The sequence below is a fragment of the Streptopelia decaocto genome (genome assembly GCF_964273445.1).
Source record: "Streptopelia decaocto genome assembly, chromosome: Z".
NCBI classification, from domain to species: Eukaryota; Metazoa; Chordata; class Aves; order Columbiformes; family Columbidae; genus Streptopelia; species Streptopelia decaocto.
The window spans coordinates 23,710,307-23,727,598 of record NC_138657.1 but is presented as its reverse complement, the minus strand read 5'-3'; the positions used below and the strand labels follow the sequence as shown (position 1 = coordinate 23,727,598).

At 39.4% G+C, this 17,292-nt stretch overlaps 1 protein-coding gene across 2 annotated transcripts; it reads left to right on the top strand.

Moving 5' to 3' along the window:
• The first annotated feature begins 1,034 nt into the window (after positions 1-1,034).
• Positions 1,035-16,665, top strand: LOC309451509 (programmed cell death 1 ligand 2-like). Of its 2 annotated transcripts, XM_082075205.1 has the most exons (6): positions 1,035-1,162; positions 9,435-9,503; positions 10,822-11,184; positions 12,279-12,563; positions 13,121-13,261; positions 16,222-16,665. In XM_082075205.1, the coding sequence occupies exons 2-6, from the start codon at positions 9,449-9,451 to the stop codon at positions 16,302-16,304; spliced, it is 927 nt and encodes a 308-aa protein (XP_081931331.1). In that variant the 5' UTR covers positions 1,035-1,162; positions 9,435-9,448; the 3' UTR covers positions 16,305-16,665. The 2 variants fall into 2 exon arrangements, with proteins under 2 accessions (XP_081931331.1, XP_081931332.1); XM_082075206.1 differs by lacking the exon at positions 9,435-9,503 and having other exon boundaries at positions 1,123-1,162.
• Positions 16,666-17,292: the final 627 nt, after the last annotated feature.

Here is a 17,292-nt window from a genome sequence, read left to right as displayed (position 1 = left end):
TGCAGATGTTAACCATAAGACTTCTGGGTTAGCAGCATCTTATCCCTGGTTCCTTGTCTCTCTCTCTATTTCTCTGATCCTGCAATCCGGGTGATTTTCCCAGCCAAGTCCCTGCCAGGTAATGCTGGGTTAATGAGATGCCCAAGGAAGGTCACTGGCTCTTGGGCAATTGCACTGATCTTTCTGTCTCTCTGTCCCAAAACAGGAACACCTGAAAAAAACTTACAGTAGCCAGACCTGGCTCAGAATGTGTAGAAGATGGTGATGGTGACTGTGAAGTAGCTTTTGGGGCACGTTTTCTGCCAGGCGGGAAGAGAACAAGGAACTCTTGTTTTCCTTCCAGAAGTCTCGATATTTGCAGGGAAACTAGACACCTAGAAGCAGAGGAGGTAGAGATTCCTCAGCAAACAAGTGAGGGTGTTGTGGAAGGGGTAGGCAAGGAAGGCGCTCATCAGAAGAGAAGGAACACAGTGACTGACAAAACAAGGCTTCCCTGAGGACTTCTTGCAGGTAGAGAGTCTCCCTTAGTAGAACACTGGAATTCTGAAAAGGTGTTTGCTGGGAATCGCCATGACTGCAGCCGGGACATTCATCTGCTATAGTGTCTCTGACAGAGGGTTATCTCCGGCCTTTCTCACCTCAAAACGCCTACAGGCTCTGCACAACCATTAATCTGATGAAAGTTAAGAAGATGTAACTTGATATTTTCATTAATGCAGAACAGTCCTAGTAAAAGCAATTTCAGATGCCAAGGCTGTATACTGCTCTAAATGAGTATAAATCCAGCAAAAAAAAACAATGTGTGTAATTTAAAGTAGAATTTGAGCACATAAGTTTTACAGAGTGTTTTGAATAAACTTGTTTGGATGCACATTCTTAGCAATACAGAACCCTGAACTCAGAGTACATTCAGCGTGAAACTGGAACTACTCACAAATTCCTAAGAAACTTGGTGATTTCCTTTTAACAGTCACTTGGTTTGTGACATAAGGCCAAATAAGATCAGCCTATAAGCTGTGCTGTCAGTGCATGTTCTAAACTGATCATGAGAGCTGGATAGCTTCTGCTATCGTGCAAACGGATTAGAGCTACTTTGTAAAACTTCGAAAATCTTAGCTATTATATGAACCTGATTTTTCCAATGACTGCATAAAGATCTGATGTGAGTATAACACTGCTAAAATGCAAATTGATATTTACTGTATTTCTGACTGATGGATTGCAGATTTTTTTCCTACATCCTTAAGATTTGCTTAAATTATTTTCAAATTATTTGTGGGGAGTAGGCTCTGATTCTGAACCAGAGGTTGCATAAGTCAGACCCTAAAGGTCCATATAACTTCAAATCCTGGGGAATAAAGAGTTTTAAATGCTGAACCTGTCTTTCAATTCAATTTCTTGTCATAGGTGAAGGCAGAAGAGTGGTGCTAGCGAATCTCTTCAGTTTACACATTTGGCTGTTGCTATCTGTAAATCTTTAATTCTGAATTTCAGGGAAGAGTTGTAACAATAAAAAAAAATCTGTATTTATTTGTATTTATATCTTCCTACTTACTTTCTTTTTGTTGTTACCGCATATGGTAGGTTGTTTTGATTGTACAGCAAGTCTGGGGACTTTCACCTTCTGCACTCCTAGGAGGGGCACAGGCTAGGATTCTTGTGCTTCTCTGAAAAATCTACAGCAGCTGGAGAGATGAAAAAAAATCTGCAGTGTATCATGACACATTGGTAGCCCGTATTTTTCAGTGCTGTTGCTAAGAGCTGGAAGTCATGTGTTCTCCATAATAAATAGCTGCATTTTAAATGATATTTTCCGTTACAAAATTTCCACCCAATCTTATCCTAGTATCTATGGCAAAAAAAAAATCAAGGTTATATTAGAATTATTGTATTTGATGTTGAACAAAAAAGGTGACAGTGAAAAAGATACAACAGGTAACAAACAATTCAGGGAAAGCAAATACTCAGAGCAAGGAAGAGCAAAGAAGAAAGTGAGAAGTGACATCTGTTCACCTGAAAGCTGAAGTGAGATGGAGACTAAAATGATGCAAATAGGCTGTCACAGGTGATGCGAACAGTAGAACGACTGCATAGTGAGGTGTACAACAACAGACTGCAATGAGGGTGCAACAGCAGAGAAGGAACAGCAGGTGAGAGGGTGCATGGGTGAGGTGGGTTGAGGAGAATGAGGACACAAGACTGTGTTCACGGGACATACTGAGACAGGAATGAGAAACAAGCTTTGAACAAAGGTTAATATGCATTGCTATTTTTAAATGAAATCCCTGAAATAGAAACAGAATACCCTATTTCTGATGGTGAGGTATGGAATAGATGTCATTTGTATGAGAATCTAATGCTGATTTTCTGTTGTTTATTTGTTATTTATTTTCTGACCTAGGGTTTTTTAAACTATTCTTTATTTATTTATTTATTTATTTTTGAACTGGATCCTTCACTGAAAGAAAAATCAGTCTGGTGATTTCATGATGAAGTAGAAGAGGTTTTGTCTTTTTGAAAATGTGAGAATTTTGGAAGGAAGCTTTTGAAATCAGAAGATGCACAGAAAACGAAGACATCTCAGTAACAGAGAGAGACAAGGAAAGCAAACAGTGGCTGGGGACCCATCAGTCTTTTGCAGTGTACATCTGTGCATGAGAAGACAGTCTGTTTTCCAACAAAAGGAGCGTAAAACTCAGTTTAATGCAGGAAGATCTGATTTACATCAAAACAAACTAACTTAGGCATGAGAAGCAGTACAGTCACTTTAGCCTGATATTGTTCTGGCAATTTCTTTTGGCCAAAAGGAGCCATGGTAAGATGCTATGTTAACACAGCTTGATTGCTTCTCATATTCAGGTGGTTTATCTTTGTGGGCATTGCATTGTGCTTTGTGCATGCAATATCTTTGCAGTACAAAAATAGAAAGGCTGTAGAAGGAGAAGGAATAGGAAAAGAGTGATTTGAGCTGGTCTCTATAACCTTACAGAGTATGTCAGCAGCAGAGCAAAAATGTTGAATGTAGGAATGAACCAATCAATAGCAAGATTGCTGTTTCAAATCTGTAACAAAGTCCATCAGCTCAAGATTCCTCACCAGTCTTTCAGATCACCTGAAATACATTGTTTGCTGAAATGCGCTTGACAGTTCACGTGTAGGTGGGCAGTGGGCATCTGGCCAGCCTGCTGATGTCACTGTCCTCCTCCCAGCTGTGGGGTCCAATGTCCCCACTTTCTTCCAGGAACTTCGTAAGAACACCTGTGTTATACCTGCTAAAACTGAGCATGGTCACATCACAAGTGCTGTCAATGTTCTAACTTGGTCTGCAGAGAAATACAGTACAAACAAGGTCTACAATACCTATCACAGAATCATAGAATGGTTTGGGTTGGAAGGGACTTCAAAGGGTCATCTAGTCCAAGCCCTCTGCAATGAGCAGGGACAATTATAGCAAGGCTACTAACCAAACGTGGTGCCAGGGGGTCTTAGGTCTTATACTAAGATGATCCTTTTATCTAAAGAGAGCAGTATAACCTTTCAGATAAACAGATGAAAGGAACAGAATTGAAATCACAGTTCACATAATTCAGATGTGGGTTTCAATCTTTACTACTGAGGAGAAGATAGCAAAATATTCCGTGTTTTCCATGTTTCTTTGCCTACAAAGCTTCTTGGAAACTCTTCAATATTGTCAACGTTGTGGGAGTTATCGCTAACTGAGGTCAAATCAATCTTAACACTTCTGACCACATTGGTGCCAACTTCCCTTGTCAACTCACTGTGCTTAACAACCTGAGTGTTACCTGCAAATAGGATCCAGTAGGCATAATAATGATAAACATATGCCAAAGAGATCTGTACAAATCATGGCTACTTCAAAGAAGTATCCTAGGTTTTATTCAAGAGCTCCATGGTTTAAGCACATAGAAGAGTTTGATGTTCCCCTTTGCCATCACTTTTACCTCCTAAAAGCATCCTTATCACATACAGCTCTGTTAGAACAAGCACCTATTCACTTCTGTCTGTAGAAGAGAATGAAATCTGTATTTTATGTTGAAAACTGAATAATATGTTGAAAACAATATTGTGGCCTAGAGCATAGAGCTTGTGTAGTTTGAAATGGGAATGCAAAATCTAAATTTAATGAGGGAACAAGAAACAGCTTTCTCACTCCTTACCAGGAGAATTTTGGGAAACCACTTGAGATTTTATGCGAGCTAGTGCATTCCTTTGGCCAAAAATGACTTTTTTGTTGTTGTTTGTTTGTTTGAGATAAGGACCAAAGTCATAGCCTTGATCCATTGAATAAAAAGGAGGAAAACAGTTTTGTTTTCACCTCTGGTGGAATTTTAGCAATTTATTATCATTGCCCTCTGGATTTCACTCAGTATTCACTAAGAATATTTATTAGAATTATGTTCCTTATGGGCCAAAAAGAGTCAAGTATTGGTTTAAACTTAGAACTCCGAGTAAAATGAAAAAGCTGTATAGAAAGAAGATTATATTGCTCCCTTTTCCCATTTATATTGTCATGCCTTTGTTTTCATTGTTCTCATTCAAATTTTGATTTTTGGACCCTACATCTTTGTTGGCACTATTATAACTCCTAAAAAGCCATTATGGTTTTTAAATGTCTGATGCTATGATTTTCATCATGTCAACACTTAGAGGTTTATTCAGCTTCATTTTCAGAATCACAGAGCACTGGGTGAAAACTTGCTTTATCTTCTGCAGGTTGGCTGGGAAATTCATTTACTGACAGGATGCAAATTGCCATTGAAATGTCATGTGGCTTCTTCCAGTTCTCAGATGTGGATTTCAATTCCTAACTTTGCAGCCAGAACCACTAAGTGCTGGTTTTTATAGCGCAGCGTTCCTTAGTTATATGCCTGTGAAGTTGTAACACACAGATGAGGACTAGACTTCAGAAATGGCCTTTTGCTCACAGGAAAAAACAAAAGACAGTTCTGTTCATTAACTTGTTGGGATTGTTGTGTTAAAAGGACTGCTGCATAACAGTGCATGGCATATGTTTTACAAAAGATAGGGAGAGAATGAGGGCTTTTCTGTAACAGCATGAATGCAAGCTCATAAGATATCACCTTCCAGATGCTAGTGCAGACCTTCTTTATGGAAACGCGTCAGGATGCCTGGCAGAGTCACATGATGAAGTTGCATGGGTAGATTGTACCGAGGTTGCACAACAGGTTGATATCTACTCGTAAGAACATGGAAATAAAGAAGGATGGCTTCTGGTACAGAGCCTTGCTGATAGTTCCTTGATCATAGAATCACAGGACAGTTTGAGTGAAAAGGGACCTTGAAAGGTCATCTCGTCCAACCACCTTATAATGAGCAGGAACATCGTCAACTAGATCAGGTTGCCCAGAGCCCCGTCCAGCCTGGCCTTGAATGTCTGCGAGGATGGGGCATCTACCACCTTTCTGGGCAACCTGTGCCAGTGTTTCACCCCCCACATTGTAAAAAGTTTCCTCCTCATCCTTCTAATACGTGTCCTTACTAACAGTTCTTGTCCTTGCTTGATACTTCTAATACATATCCCTGTTGATAGATCTTTGATCCTTCTAATACAGGTCTCCACTGCTCCCCACAAGCATTCCATGACTCTGCTTTCAGTATTAGAAGCAAAAATGTTTCCCTGTTTTGGTTCTTCTACTTATTTATGATATGTGTCATGGTCTACTCACTCTAATCCATCTGGTCATGCAAGGTTTACTCTTATTTGATGTTTACTGATTTTGACTGCTATTTGCTGGGGCTTTGATCATGTATCCCCTTATTTTTGTTCTGTGTTTTTATTCTCAGTAATACGTATCTTTTAAAAACTCTCTCATTCCCTATTTTATGGAAGATACATGTTCTGCATTCTCCATGTTGCAAGGGATTAATTTAGGGTTCTGCTTACTGCAGAACAATATTTAGATTTCTCAAAGAGAACTGCGACTTAAAACAGTTCGGTGGTGGATTCGTTCTATTATTTACTGCATGGGAGAAATATGCCAAGCTGAATGCTGCTTACCTTCTCTCCAGGTGCCTGTATCCATTGCGATGCAAACTTTCAGGATTCTTCTCTCCCTGATAACCAGTCTCTCCACAATCTGGATTTTAGAGCTCTGAAGGCAAACTTTCAGGGGAGGCCTGTACCCGTTCACAAAAGCAAACTTTCAGATGTTCCCTCCCTGATAACCATTCGCTCTAGAGTTGGTATTTTAGAACTCCAGAGGCAAACTTTCAGGTGAGGCCTGATAACCATATACAGAGCAGACTTTCAGGAAAAAAAATTATCAGAAAAAAAATAAATAAAATTAATGGAGTAGAATGGCAGGAGGGCTGGATCAAGCTGGGTACCTGCGCAGATATCCAACCAGAGCATGATTCAGCCCGATAGCAATATTTCACTCTGGGGTCTTCTTGCTTCCAATTGGATCATTTTCACTGATTTCATACGTGCCTTTGTTTTGTTTAGCTGTAGATATTGTTTACAGTCCATAGCCTTGCCAGTGCTGTTTTGTCTGAATAAATCCTTTTCTTCTCAGCGAAGTGCAAAACAGGCCTTATCTTGCAAGTGTTCAGTCTAGTTTATAGCTGCTTTTGGTAAATATGAGCAGAACCTTACAGCTTACTACAAAACATGAAGCAGAGAGTATATTATACTTCTAGATGATTCATTATATTTAGTAGGCATTTACTTAAGCTAAATGATTGACATGAAACTTCAATTTGGTTTATCCAATGACCTGTGAGTAGCAAAACCATCGCCATACAGCCAGTTTATTTGGCAGAGAGAGCTCAAAGTGGGCTCACCCAGGCTGTCATATTTATAGAATGAAGTAGTTGACGCGTAGTCAAACTGAATACAGTAGGAAAAGTATGCACAAGACTCCCTATGCCCACAATGTATTGGTGTTCAATGCACTGTTCTGCTTCCTTGTGGCTTACCTAAAAGGAGTTCTTGGCTGGGCTACAGCTCAGGCCTTTACCTGGAGCCTGGACCAAACTGCTGCTGATTTGGCTGGGAAGGGAGGGGGTTGAGTGCATCTGCCACAAGGTACCCTGAATTATGAAAAGAGCAGATCACCTCAAATGTCCCTCAAGTGAGGGACATTCAAAAGAGAAGTGAACCTCAAGTGAAGCTAATCCAGAAATCTAAACATTGGTGTAAAATGCTGTTCCATTCTTTGTTCAGTTCTTCCATTTATGTGTACCTGCTTCTAGGTAGACTGTGTGGTGAACTGAGCATAGCAGGAGACCGAGGAGCATAGATTTCTTTATAGTATTAACTGTGAAAAACTGTGGTGGCTACATAATGAGTGAATTTTAATCCTGCTGTCAAGGCTGTACAGCATCTTTGTTTCTGCATACAAGAAATGGAGGTACTGCTACTGATATTGTTTATTACCTCCTTTCTCATACAGCTAAAGTAATTATGATTTATCACACATTAAGTAGTGGCATCTCAGACAGTCCTCTGATAAAGGTAATTAGCTTTCATTTCTGTGTAGTAAGTCTGTTCACTGTAGTTTGCAAATCAGTAATATAAAGGTCACCTTTAGCTGTGATATCAAAAGATTATGATCTAAATTTCCAGGAAAAGTCCTCTAATTTTGGTTGCTGACTAGTAAATCTTGAGGCTGCCTTCCTGAGGTGCTGAAAACTCAAAGGCAGAAGCAATCAGAAAAATTCAGCACCTGAGAAAATCAGAGGCAGAATGTTTTGAAGTGAGCCACAAATGAATGAGGAAGTAAAATTAAAAACCCTCTCCAGTAATTCTAGCTCTGGGGAAGTCTAAAATTGCTTCTTCTCTTCTTTACTTCCTTATGCTTATTTCTGGATCTCCTTCACTATTTTTTTTTCAGGTTATACTATATGTTAGCATCCTTTATTCAAAGTAATGCTTCCTTTTTATCTATTATCTCATTAGTGTTGTTATAAATGTTATCCCCGTTTTGTTTGTGGTTTGTTTGTTTTGTTTTGCTATGTTGATCTGTATACAAAAGCATGACCCATAGTTTGCTTGTTACTGGAACAGGAATAAACTCATTCTAGAACTGGACTTCCTCCTTTTGTATAATTTCAGGGCTGTTGGTTTACTGTCAGTAATAAAAGGTACTTTGCACATGTCAGGCTCTGCCATGTGTAAAGTGAAAGGATTAACAACACTATGTCTTAAAATCTAATCCATTCTGAAGCAAACTTTAATTTACCCACCCCAGGATTTCCAGTACCTCACACTGAGTTCCAGGTATCTGCTGGTCTTGAGGTTAAAGAACTCAGAAAATAAGTATGCTCAAAAAAATATGCAAAGCAGAGTTGAAACAAAATCAGGGTCAGCAATCTTGTAAACTAGATAGATCACGGTATCACAGTATGTTTGGGATTGGTAGGGACCTCAAAAGATCATCTAGTCCAATCCCCCTGCTGGAGCAGGAACGCCTAGGTGAGGTCGCACAGGAACAGGTCCAGGCGGGTTTTGAATGTCTCCAGAGACGGAGACTCCACAACCCTCCTGGGCAGCCTGTTCCAGTGTTCTGTCACCCTCACTGAGAAGTTTTTTCTCAAATTTAAGTGGAACCTCTTGTGTTACAGCTTGATCCCATTACCTGTGTCCTATCATTGAGCCTGGATCCATCCTCATGGAACTCATCCTTGATATATTTCTAAATATTAATAAGGTCACCCCTCAGTCTCCTCTGCTCCAAACTAAAGAGCCCCAGCTCCCTCAGCCTTTCTTCATAAGGGAGATGCTCCACTCCCTTAATCATCTTTGTTGCCCTACGCTAGACTCTCTCCAGCAGTTCCTTGTCCTTCTTGAACTGAGGGGCCCAGAACTGGACACAATATTCCAGATGTGGTCTCACCAGGGCGGAGTAGAGGGGAAGGAGAACCTCTCTCGATCTACTAACCACCCCCCTTGTAATACACCCGAGGATGCCATTGGCCTTCCTGGCCACAAGGGCACGTGCTGGCTCATGGTCATCCTGTTGTCCACCAGCAACCCCAGGTCCCTTTCCCCTACACTGCTCTCTAATATGTAATTTCCCAACCTATACTGGAACCTAGATATTAGTGCAAGGAGTTTAAAAAGTCTGCTTGTGCATGTTTATGAAGCTCTCGCTGATGTGAGAAGCCAACTGCAATTGATTTTTATTTTTCATGAGTAGAAAGCATCACAAGTGAAGTTGTGGAAATGTCTTCTTTCCCTTCATTGCCACAGGTCAGTGGTTCCCCATGTGTGCACGAGTTGTTTTAATGAGGATTTTCCTTGTGGTACCTTATGGTAGTCTAGCAGTGTTTGTTTTTATTTTTGCTGATGTTTAGCTGCAGTAGTCTTTGAAGCCTAGCATGGCTCTAATCCATCTCAGCAGGAGACAGTAGTTGTTGCATGTTCTGATGCAACCCTACTTTTGTTTCAGATCCACCTAAGAAAATGTTCCAGATCCTCCCAATGCTGTTACTGGAAACACAGATCTGTGTGGGTTCAGGTGAGAGATAAAGTGACTTTCAATTCCACTAGCAGAACCAATGCACCAAATACAACCACGTCCTTAGCACGTGGGCTTCAGCATCTCCAGTGATACTTGCATGAATAGCCAGTGATGCCTGGATCCACTGCTTTGCAGCATCTTACAGGAGGCATTATGTACTAACTCAGCACAGGACAGATGTCCACAACTTTCCACAACAGGCTTCTTGAAAGCATGCCGTATTGACAGCGGAGGCTTCAAGCATTATCAGGCATGGCTAGGAGAGGATGACCAAGGCAACCTAAGGCAATTGTAAATTAGAACAACCTCAGTGTGACGCAGAGTGAAGTAAACCTGGGTGTATTCCCCTGTCCATGCCTGTAGCAGGAGCAGCTTGGCTGAAATCCAGAAGGGGCTTGGTACTTTTTCACATGATTTTTTTCCTCATTTTAGTTGTATTAAAGTGAATAAACAACATTGCTAGGAGGAATCAAAGCTTTCCCCGTAAGTATTTCACAAATCCATGAAATAAAAGGAATGCACAAACAGTTGCATGAACTTCTCTTTTGAATGTCAGTGTCAATATTTCCAAGTACTTCTGAATTAGATCTAACAATATATGGTACATTAAATATAGAACATTGTAACAAGATACATTGAATTTTGTACCATAAATAACTCTGCCTTATGAAGACATTTTAAAAAGGTAAACTACTCACAACAACAAGAATTTCAGATTTGGTGAATGGCTAAAAAGATTCTTTTGATATACTTCATGTAATACTGTTGCATATATCTGAGAAGATGCATGGCATCAGATGATACTCACATGGTCCCAGGCTTGTGGAAGACTGTCATTGCTACACAGCAATTCTTTCAAGTTAAAGCGCTTATCCAGCACAACTCTATTTGTTTCAGAAGAGTTACATTGGATTTTCTCTTTGTAAAGGACAATGAAATTAGATTTATTATTTCCACAATTAACTGTTGCCATTACTAGAAGCCTAGGACATGTAAGATACAACCATAGTTTCGTAGAAGTTGTCCCTGTGTAATCACTGACTCAGTCTTAAGTTGTGTCTAAAATGTCAAAAAAAACACCCTAGCTCATTTTGTCCTTGTTTTTCAGACAGAATCAATGCAGAATATAGATTATTTGGTACAAATACTACCGACACAGTACAAATTACAGTGTGAATAGGGACAAAAAAGGTTTAGAACTTTTAGTCAAACCATTAACCATTTGCATGACTACATGACACCTTCTTGCCCAAGTTTAAAGAAACCCATAACAGTTTAATATGACAAATGAAACGGTTTTCTTTTCCTGCTGTAGCTTTGTTTACAGTTGAAGTTCCTCAGCAAGTATACGTTGTGGAGTATGGAAGCAATGTGACCATGGAATGCAGATTTCCTGTGAATGGCTCATTAAACCTAGAACTTCTGACTGTTGTTTGGGAACAAAAAAAGCAGGGCCAGTCAGAATCAAAAGAGGTGTACACACTCCGCAATGGGAAGGCATTCCCTCCATCCCAACATCATGATTCCATAGGAAGAGCAGCACTTCTGCTCAGTGAACTGAAATTAGGACGAGCTATCCTTCAGATCACCAGCGTGAAGATCACAGATGCAGGATCATACCTTTGCCTCATTGACTACCAGGGTGTGGACTATAAGTACATCACTTTGGAAGTAAAAGGTTAGTGGCTGAACCAAATGTAAGTATACATTCATTGATATGTCCCTGTTAAGTTCCCACTGGACTGTGCAAACTGAATAGCTTGGAGGAATTTGTTGCTAATTCTTGCACCAAGTCCCTGTGCTCCTCCTCCAGGTGAACAAAAGCAGTTTTGTTAGTGCTGTTTAGTCTTTGGTTCAAGGGCCTGCTGAGCTTCTTGATGAGCAGCCTGTGCCAGAGAGGGAAGGCGATTGCTCCACCTCCATCCTTCATCCCTTCTGCTTCTTCCAACATCTTTTTTCCAGTGTCCCCATCCCCTGCCTCCCATCTGACCTTCTGCCCTGTTGGGCCACCTTTGGCCATTCCCAGAAGTTTCTCAGAGGTACTGTAATTTACTTACGAGCCCTGCTGCAACTACCCATGTGGCTGGGAATTTCCCAAGTGACTGCAGCTCCCAGAGCAAGGACATGTTATTTGTGTTCATCAAAGCCAAATGGACATCAATAACTGAAGGCAGGCATTACTGGATAGCGTGATAGATCGTCCCTTTGAAAGGACTTGGGTGTTTCCCACTAACTGCAGTATGCCCGTGTGACACAAGGCAGCATTCATTTCCCACCCATGCATTTAAATAATGATCTTTGTCAAATGCAAGAATGGATACAGCTATTTTTAAGACCCAGACTGGTTCCTCTGAACTGTCCTCACAAAAATTTTGAGTTCATTTTGCACTAATACGATGAAAATATCACACTCATTTGTAAGCTATGGGAAAACAAACATTAAAACCAGGCTTTTTCTTGAAGTGGCATATTCAAAAAGTGAAACTAGAGTCCCATGAGACTGCACTTGTTTCCTCTGTATTGATACATTATAAATTCAGTGCCAACTGCTGCTTTGTATTAAATAGTGGAGGAAGTTCTGTCACTGTAGGTGTGAGAAAGATTGAATAACAAACATTGAATTGTTTTAGAAAGCATTCTTCATCATTTCAAATAAGTGTACCTCAGGTACAGCCGAAGACAAAATACAGCAACAAAGAGAAGGAGGGAAAGTGAAGTGAGAAAATTACTATCATTGCATAAATTAATTTAACTCTACTACTTCTTATGCAGCATCCTACAGGAGAATAAACACTCAAGTAATGAGAAAACCAGGTGAAGACACATTTGTTTTCATGTGCCAGTCAGAAGGCTTTCCTCTGGCAGAGGTTTTCTGGCAAAATGAGAAGAAGTTAAATCTCAGTGGCTCTGCAAATACCACCTATACGCTGACCGCAGATGGCCTCTACAATGTCACCAGCATTCTGATGTTCAAACCAAATCTGAGTGAGAACTACAGTTGCGTGTTCTGGAATAAAGAACTGGATGGAGAAACCTCAGGTCACATTTCCACTTTAGGTTTGTACCACCTTGAACTTGTATGACACAGAGAGTGTATGTACTTCATGTCCTATAATCTATCACTGGAATTCAGTTCCGGAAGACAGTGTCATATTAATGCTCTGGAAAACAAATAAGTCAGTATTACTCGCACCTTTGAAGCCTCAGCTACCTCACAATCTAACAAGCCAGTCTGTCATTCTTCTGTATATTTTAATTTCAGGGTAACTACCATTATTTGACTGCCAGTACAGTGGAAATTCTTCAAATTGCATAAGTGTCTTCCCTGATCTAGACTCCTAACTAATTGCTCTTCAAATGGGATTGAGATAAATTGCGGTAGTTCTCACTCAAATGTTATACATATGACAGACTTGACTCACTTTTTGTAAAGCTTCTTACAGTAATATTGCAGAATGAAGTATTAATAAAATGAGTGTAAAACACTACATTGATAAATTTTAAGAATCTTCTCTTCAGTCAGAGCAAGCCTTTTGAGAATCAGAACTGACAACTTCATAAATGATGACGATTTTGTAAGTAATAAATTTACTTTCTTTTCATGTTTTTGACAGCTTTAATTAGCACACAGCATAGCGGACAAAAATCCCTGATCTTATTTATCATCCCCACGTGTGTGATGGTAACTGTCCTTCTTTTTGCACTAATCATCTTTCAAAAGAGAAAAACTTTCAAGAGTAGTCAACCCAAACAAGGTACGTTTTACTTCAGACAGTGGTTCTTTTCACTTATTCTTTATTTTTCCTGTCAACCTCTTGGAAATTTTAATAACTCTAGGCAAGCTTGTGTGATTTTGGCCACATTTTATTTCTAGACGAGTTCCATTCTAAATGAGATCTTTCACCATTTGAGTTAGGTTTCTTTTTCCTCATCTTGTTACTTACATGTGACAAGGTATATGGGAAGAAGGACTTTTTTATCTGACCAGATACTGTTCTGTAAACAACACAAACAGTATTTGGCTTGGGTAAGGAGGGCTGTAAAAACAGTTCCAATGCTGTTTTTCTCCATCACTACAAGGACATTGTAGCTACATCATATGACATAGAGCTTCTAATTTCAATCTCCATTAAGGTTGTCTAACTAAAATTTTATGCTGTACTGGACTATTAGAAAGAGTGTTTCTTTCCTTGTTTGCAAGTGCAAGTAGTGGGAAAGTAATAAACCAAACAGTTTATTATTCTAGTATTTTCTTGCCTATGAATAGATTCCAAGAAACACAGGCAAGTGTATTTGTTGTCATGAAATGAAGGCTTTGTTATTAAGGACTTCAGAATTTGGTTCAAAATTTGTAAAAGAAAAGAAGCTTACAAAAGTTTATGTGTTTGGTATGAATTAATAATGAATATGCTTAAAGATCAGTTTAAGCTACAAGTTTGTCGAATTGTATTATTTCTTGCAAATATGGAAATGTCCAAGCTACATTTGTATATATTCACGTTAACAGATGGAAAAAGAAAACTGAAGCCAAGCCTGAAAGATGAGAACAGTAAATCCTGTGGTTTTCTATACTTACAGCTTTTTCTTTCTTACAGCTAAATCTTTATAAATCTCTAGATGGCAGCTTAAATAATGGTACATCAAAACTGAGGCTAGTTTTTAATTTAAATTCAACTTTTCTTCAGTTTTCTAAAAATGCCGTATCTGGTGTTACGATTTTCCCACAGGTGATATAAAAATTTAGAAATGTTTGTTCCCTTTCACTGAGGTACAAACAACTTGCCTACACAGCTCAGTATACACCTCCGTATGCTCACTGGAGTTGTAGTATCCTCAGCTGAGTAAGATACACGCAGAGAGTTGTTTGGTTTGGAAGGCATCAAGACATTTGTGGTAACAGTCTGCTATACTTTTGGTTCAGGCCACAGGTTTTAATAACAAATAGAATGATACCTCATTTATCTGGAATATTAGATCACTCACAGAGCCACTTCTCATCTTACTAGTTTGTGACTTTCCTAGACATCCAGGAATTTTTACCTTGCAGAGGGAAGGTAATGGCTAAAAAAGTACTAGGATGCATAAAACTGTTCTGTACTAAAATAGAGCTAAAAAAAAAGAAGCCACAGTAGGATAAGAAAGTGCTTAAAACACCTACTTATGTAAATCAGTTTTGTTACCTGTAAATAAAAGTCTGATAGGCTAATGTATTCTCAGGAGAGAGGCTGTAGTCAGTGTTAGGTACGGTGCTATTTGGTACAGCTGTAATTCCTTTGTGTCCAAGCAGATCCTAACATAGCCTGTTGAGGCCAGGCCCTGAGGCTGCTTAATGTGCTCCAGGAATACGAATGATTCTCTTTCAAAGGGCAAAAGTGGAGCAAAACTGTGATGCAGCTGACTGAGTGGCCTGAAGAAATAATACATAGAAGTTTCTGGACACATAGGCAGCTTTGGGCTTTTCCAAGGACTGGATTCACTTGAGAAGCCACCGCGTTTCTCACAGCTAAAACCAAACAAACAAAAACCCAAAAACCACATCGAGAAGTCACCAGCTTAAAAAATAACTTCTGTAGGTGAAATGACTGCTAGTGATTGCATGAAGAGGACATAAAGTCACTGATTCCCATATCACCCCAAACTGGCGTGCTTGCGTCTGACCCGTAGCTGTCCAAACCACTGCCACTGGCAGACATTACATTTAAAAATTACACTTTCAGAAAAACACTTTCGCCTTTAAGAAATAAGCACTTGCTGTAGTCAAAGGACCTTTCTTATTTTTCATGTGCCGGTATGAAACTTCAGTGGAACTATGCCATGTGCAAATGAACAGAAGCTCAAGGCAAGCAGCAATCTGGAGGACAGCGTTGGTGCGTGTCCAGACATAATTCCAGTGCATGTTGTCTAAGCACAGCGTGGCTTCCCATGGGTTTTTGTATTACTGTTGTAGATTTTTTTCACTTTATAGGCCCTAGACTCCTTTACGCACTTACTGAAATGAAGAAATTAAAGGAGAGCTAGCTTCTTGTTGTGGTTTTGTTTTACTTCTTCATTTTAATGACCGAAAATCTTTGTGCAACATGCAGTAAGTCATATGACAGACATTTATAATTCTCAGCATCATGTATTTTTAAGAAACACTGGAAAGAACCTTTTTTCCATGATGAGTAGGTAGTTGAAGCATAAAAAGCCACAGATGCTTTATCAGACACCCTTGGAAATGACCCACATGTCCCTGTTTACAGGAATAAGGACTGTTCATGTTATCATTTTAACTTACAGCTCAATCTGTATCAGCACTGAAGATGTGGGATGTTTGACCTCATCACTGAAGACCCAGTTCCTCACACTTCTATACAGATGCACGGATTTTATTGACAAGCATTACTGTGGATGCTGTCTGACCAAATTTCACTTTCATTATTTCATTTATATGTTTGATCGTCAGTGATAGCTTTGATGTAACAGAAAATTCAGTATTTGGACCACAGATAAGAGAGAGAGAGAATTCTTCCTCCTGAAAGATTGTAACAGGAGGTCTTTATAATTAATGACAGTTTTAAGAAACCATTTTAACTTCAGCACAGCCCAGAAAAGCTTGTGTACAAGGAAGATAGGGCTCTCACTCCTTACTATTGAGTTGTTTAAGTCTGGCTATTTATTTGCTTAAAATATTGCAGATTTTAAAATTAATACTATTCCTTTTTCTTTCTTTAAGGAGATGATTTTAACTCTCAGGATGAGGTTTTATACTTGTCAACTACCACGGTGTCGAGGGACAGCGGGAGTGGGGGGCTGTGAAAACTCTTCATCTCACATGCCATACTTTGCACTTTTTATATCTGGTTTTGGGGACTTCAAAGGAAAGTTACAGCACTTTAGCTTCGGAACGACCAGTGAACTCATGGGGATTTATAGGCACTGCACCAATGGGAAGCTATGCCTCTTCAGCTACCATATTTTGAAGTTACTGAGAATCATGCTGTCATGAAGTGTGGTTTACCATTGTGAAGAGGTTATCTGGGTGCCTTTGATACACTTTACTTTTGGACTTACTCAAGGAATTCTTGTTTAAGGATGCCTTTATTAACTGTTCCTGTGTCAGGAATGGTGCTTGGATTCAAATATCTTGTGGTAATTTGAATAAAAGCTGTTCCTGCAATCTTATGTCTAAACAGATGTCTTTCAGATGGAGACACCATTACATGCCTGTATCTCATTTCCAAACTTTCCAACACCTTAAAGTAGAAATTACCACAAGTACCCATCAGCATGGCAATAAATGAAGATACTTCGTATCACAAAAGCAATAAGAGGCTGAAGTTAAATCAAAGGACAGACAGAAAAAAATCCCAACACCAACAGTAGATTAACGTCACAGAATTTTAATGCAAAGTCTATGTAAAACCCCATAAGTAAGTCAGGTGAAAAAAAAATGAGCTGTGATACTATGCTACATGACAGTAAGAAGTGTTACGTTCAAACTGATTGCTCAACAGATTTTTCTTTAGGAGGAATTTGGAAGCAAAAGTGAAAATTTAACTCAGCCAGATTTAAACAGTAATTTCAACTTTTCTCAGCTGAAAAGTTAAGTCTTTTCTACACCAAGCACTCTTCTGTTTTACTTCCCATTACTAGAATGCCTTAAAATGCCTCATGCAACTCCTAATATGCTGTGTGTTGGGCATAGGTTCTGTAGTGCCGATTTTGAAAAAAAACAAAACAAAACAAAACACCCAACAGGAAACAACTTTGCATCTCAGATAGTCATCAGATAATGAAGCAAGGG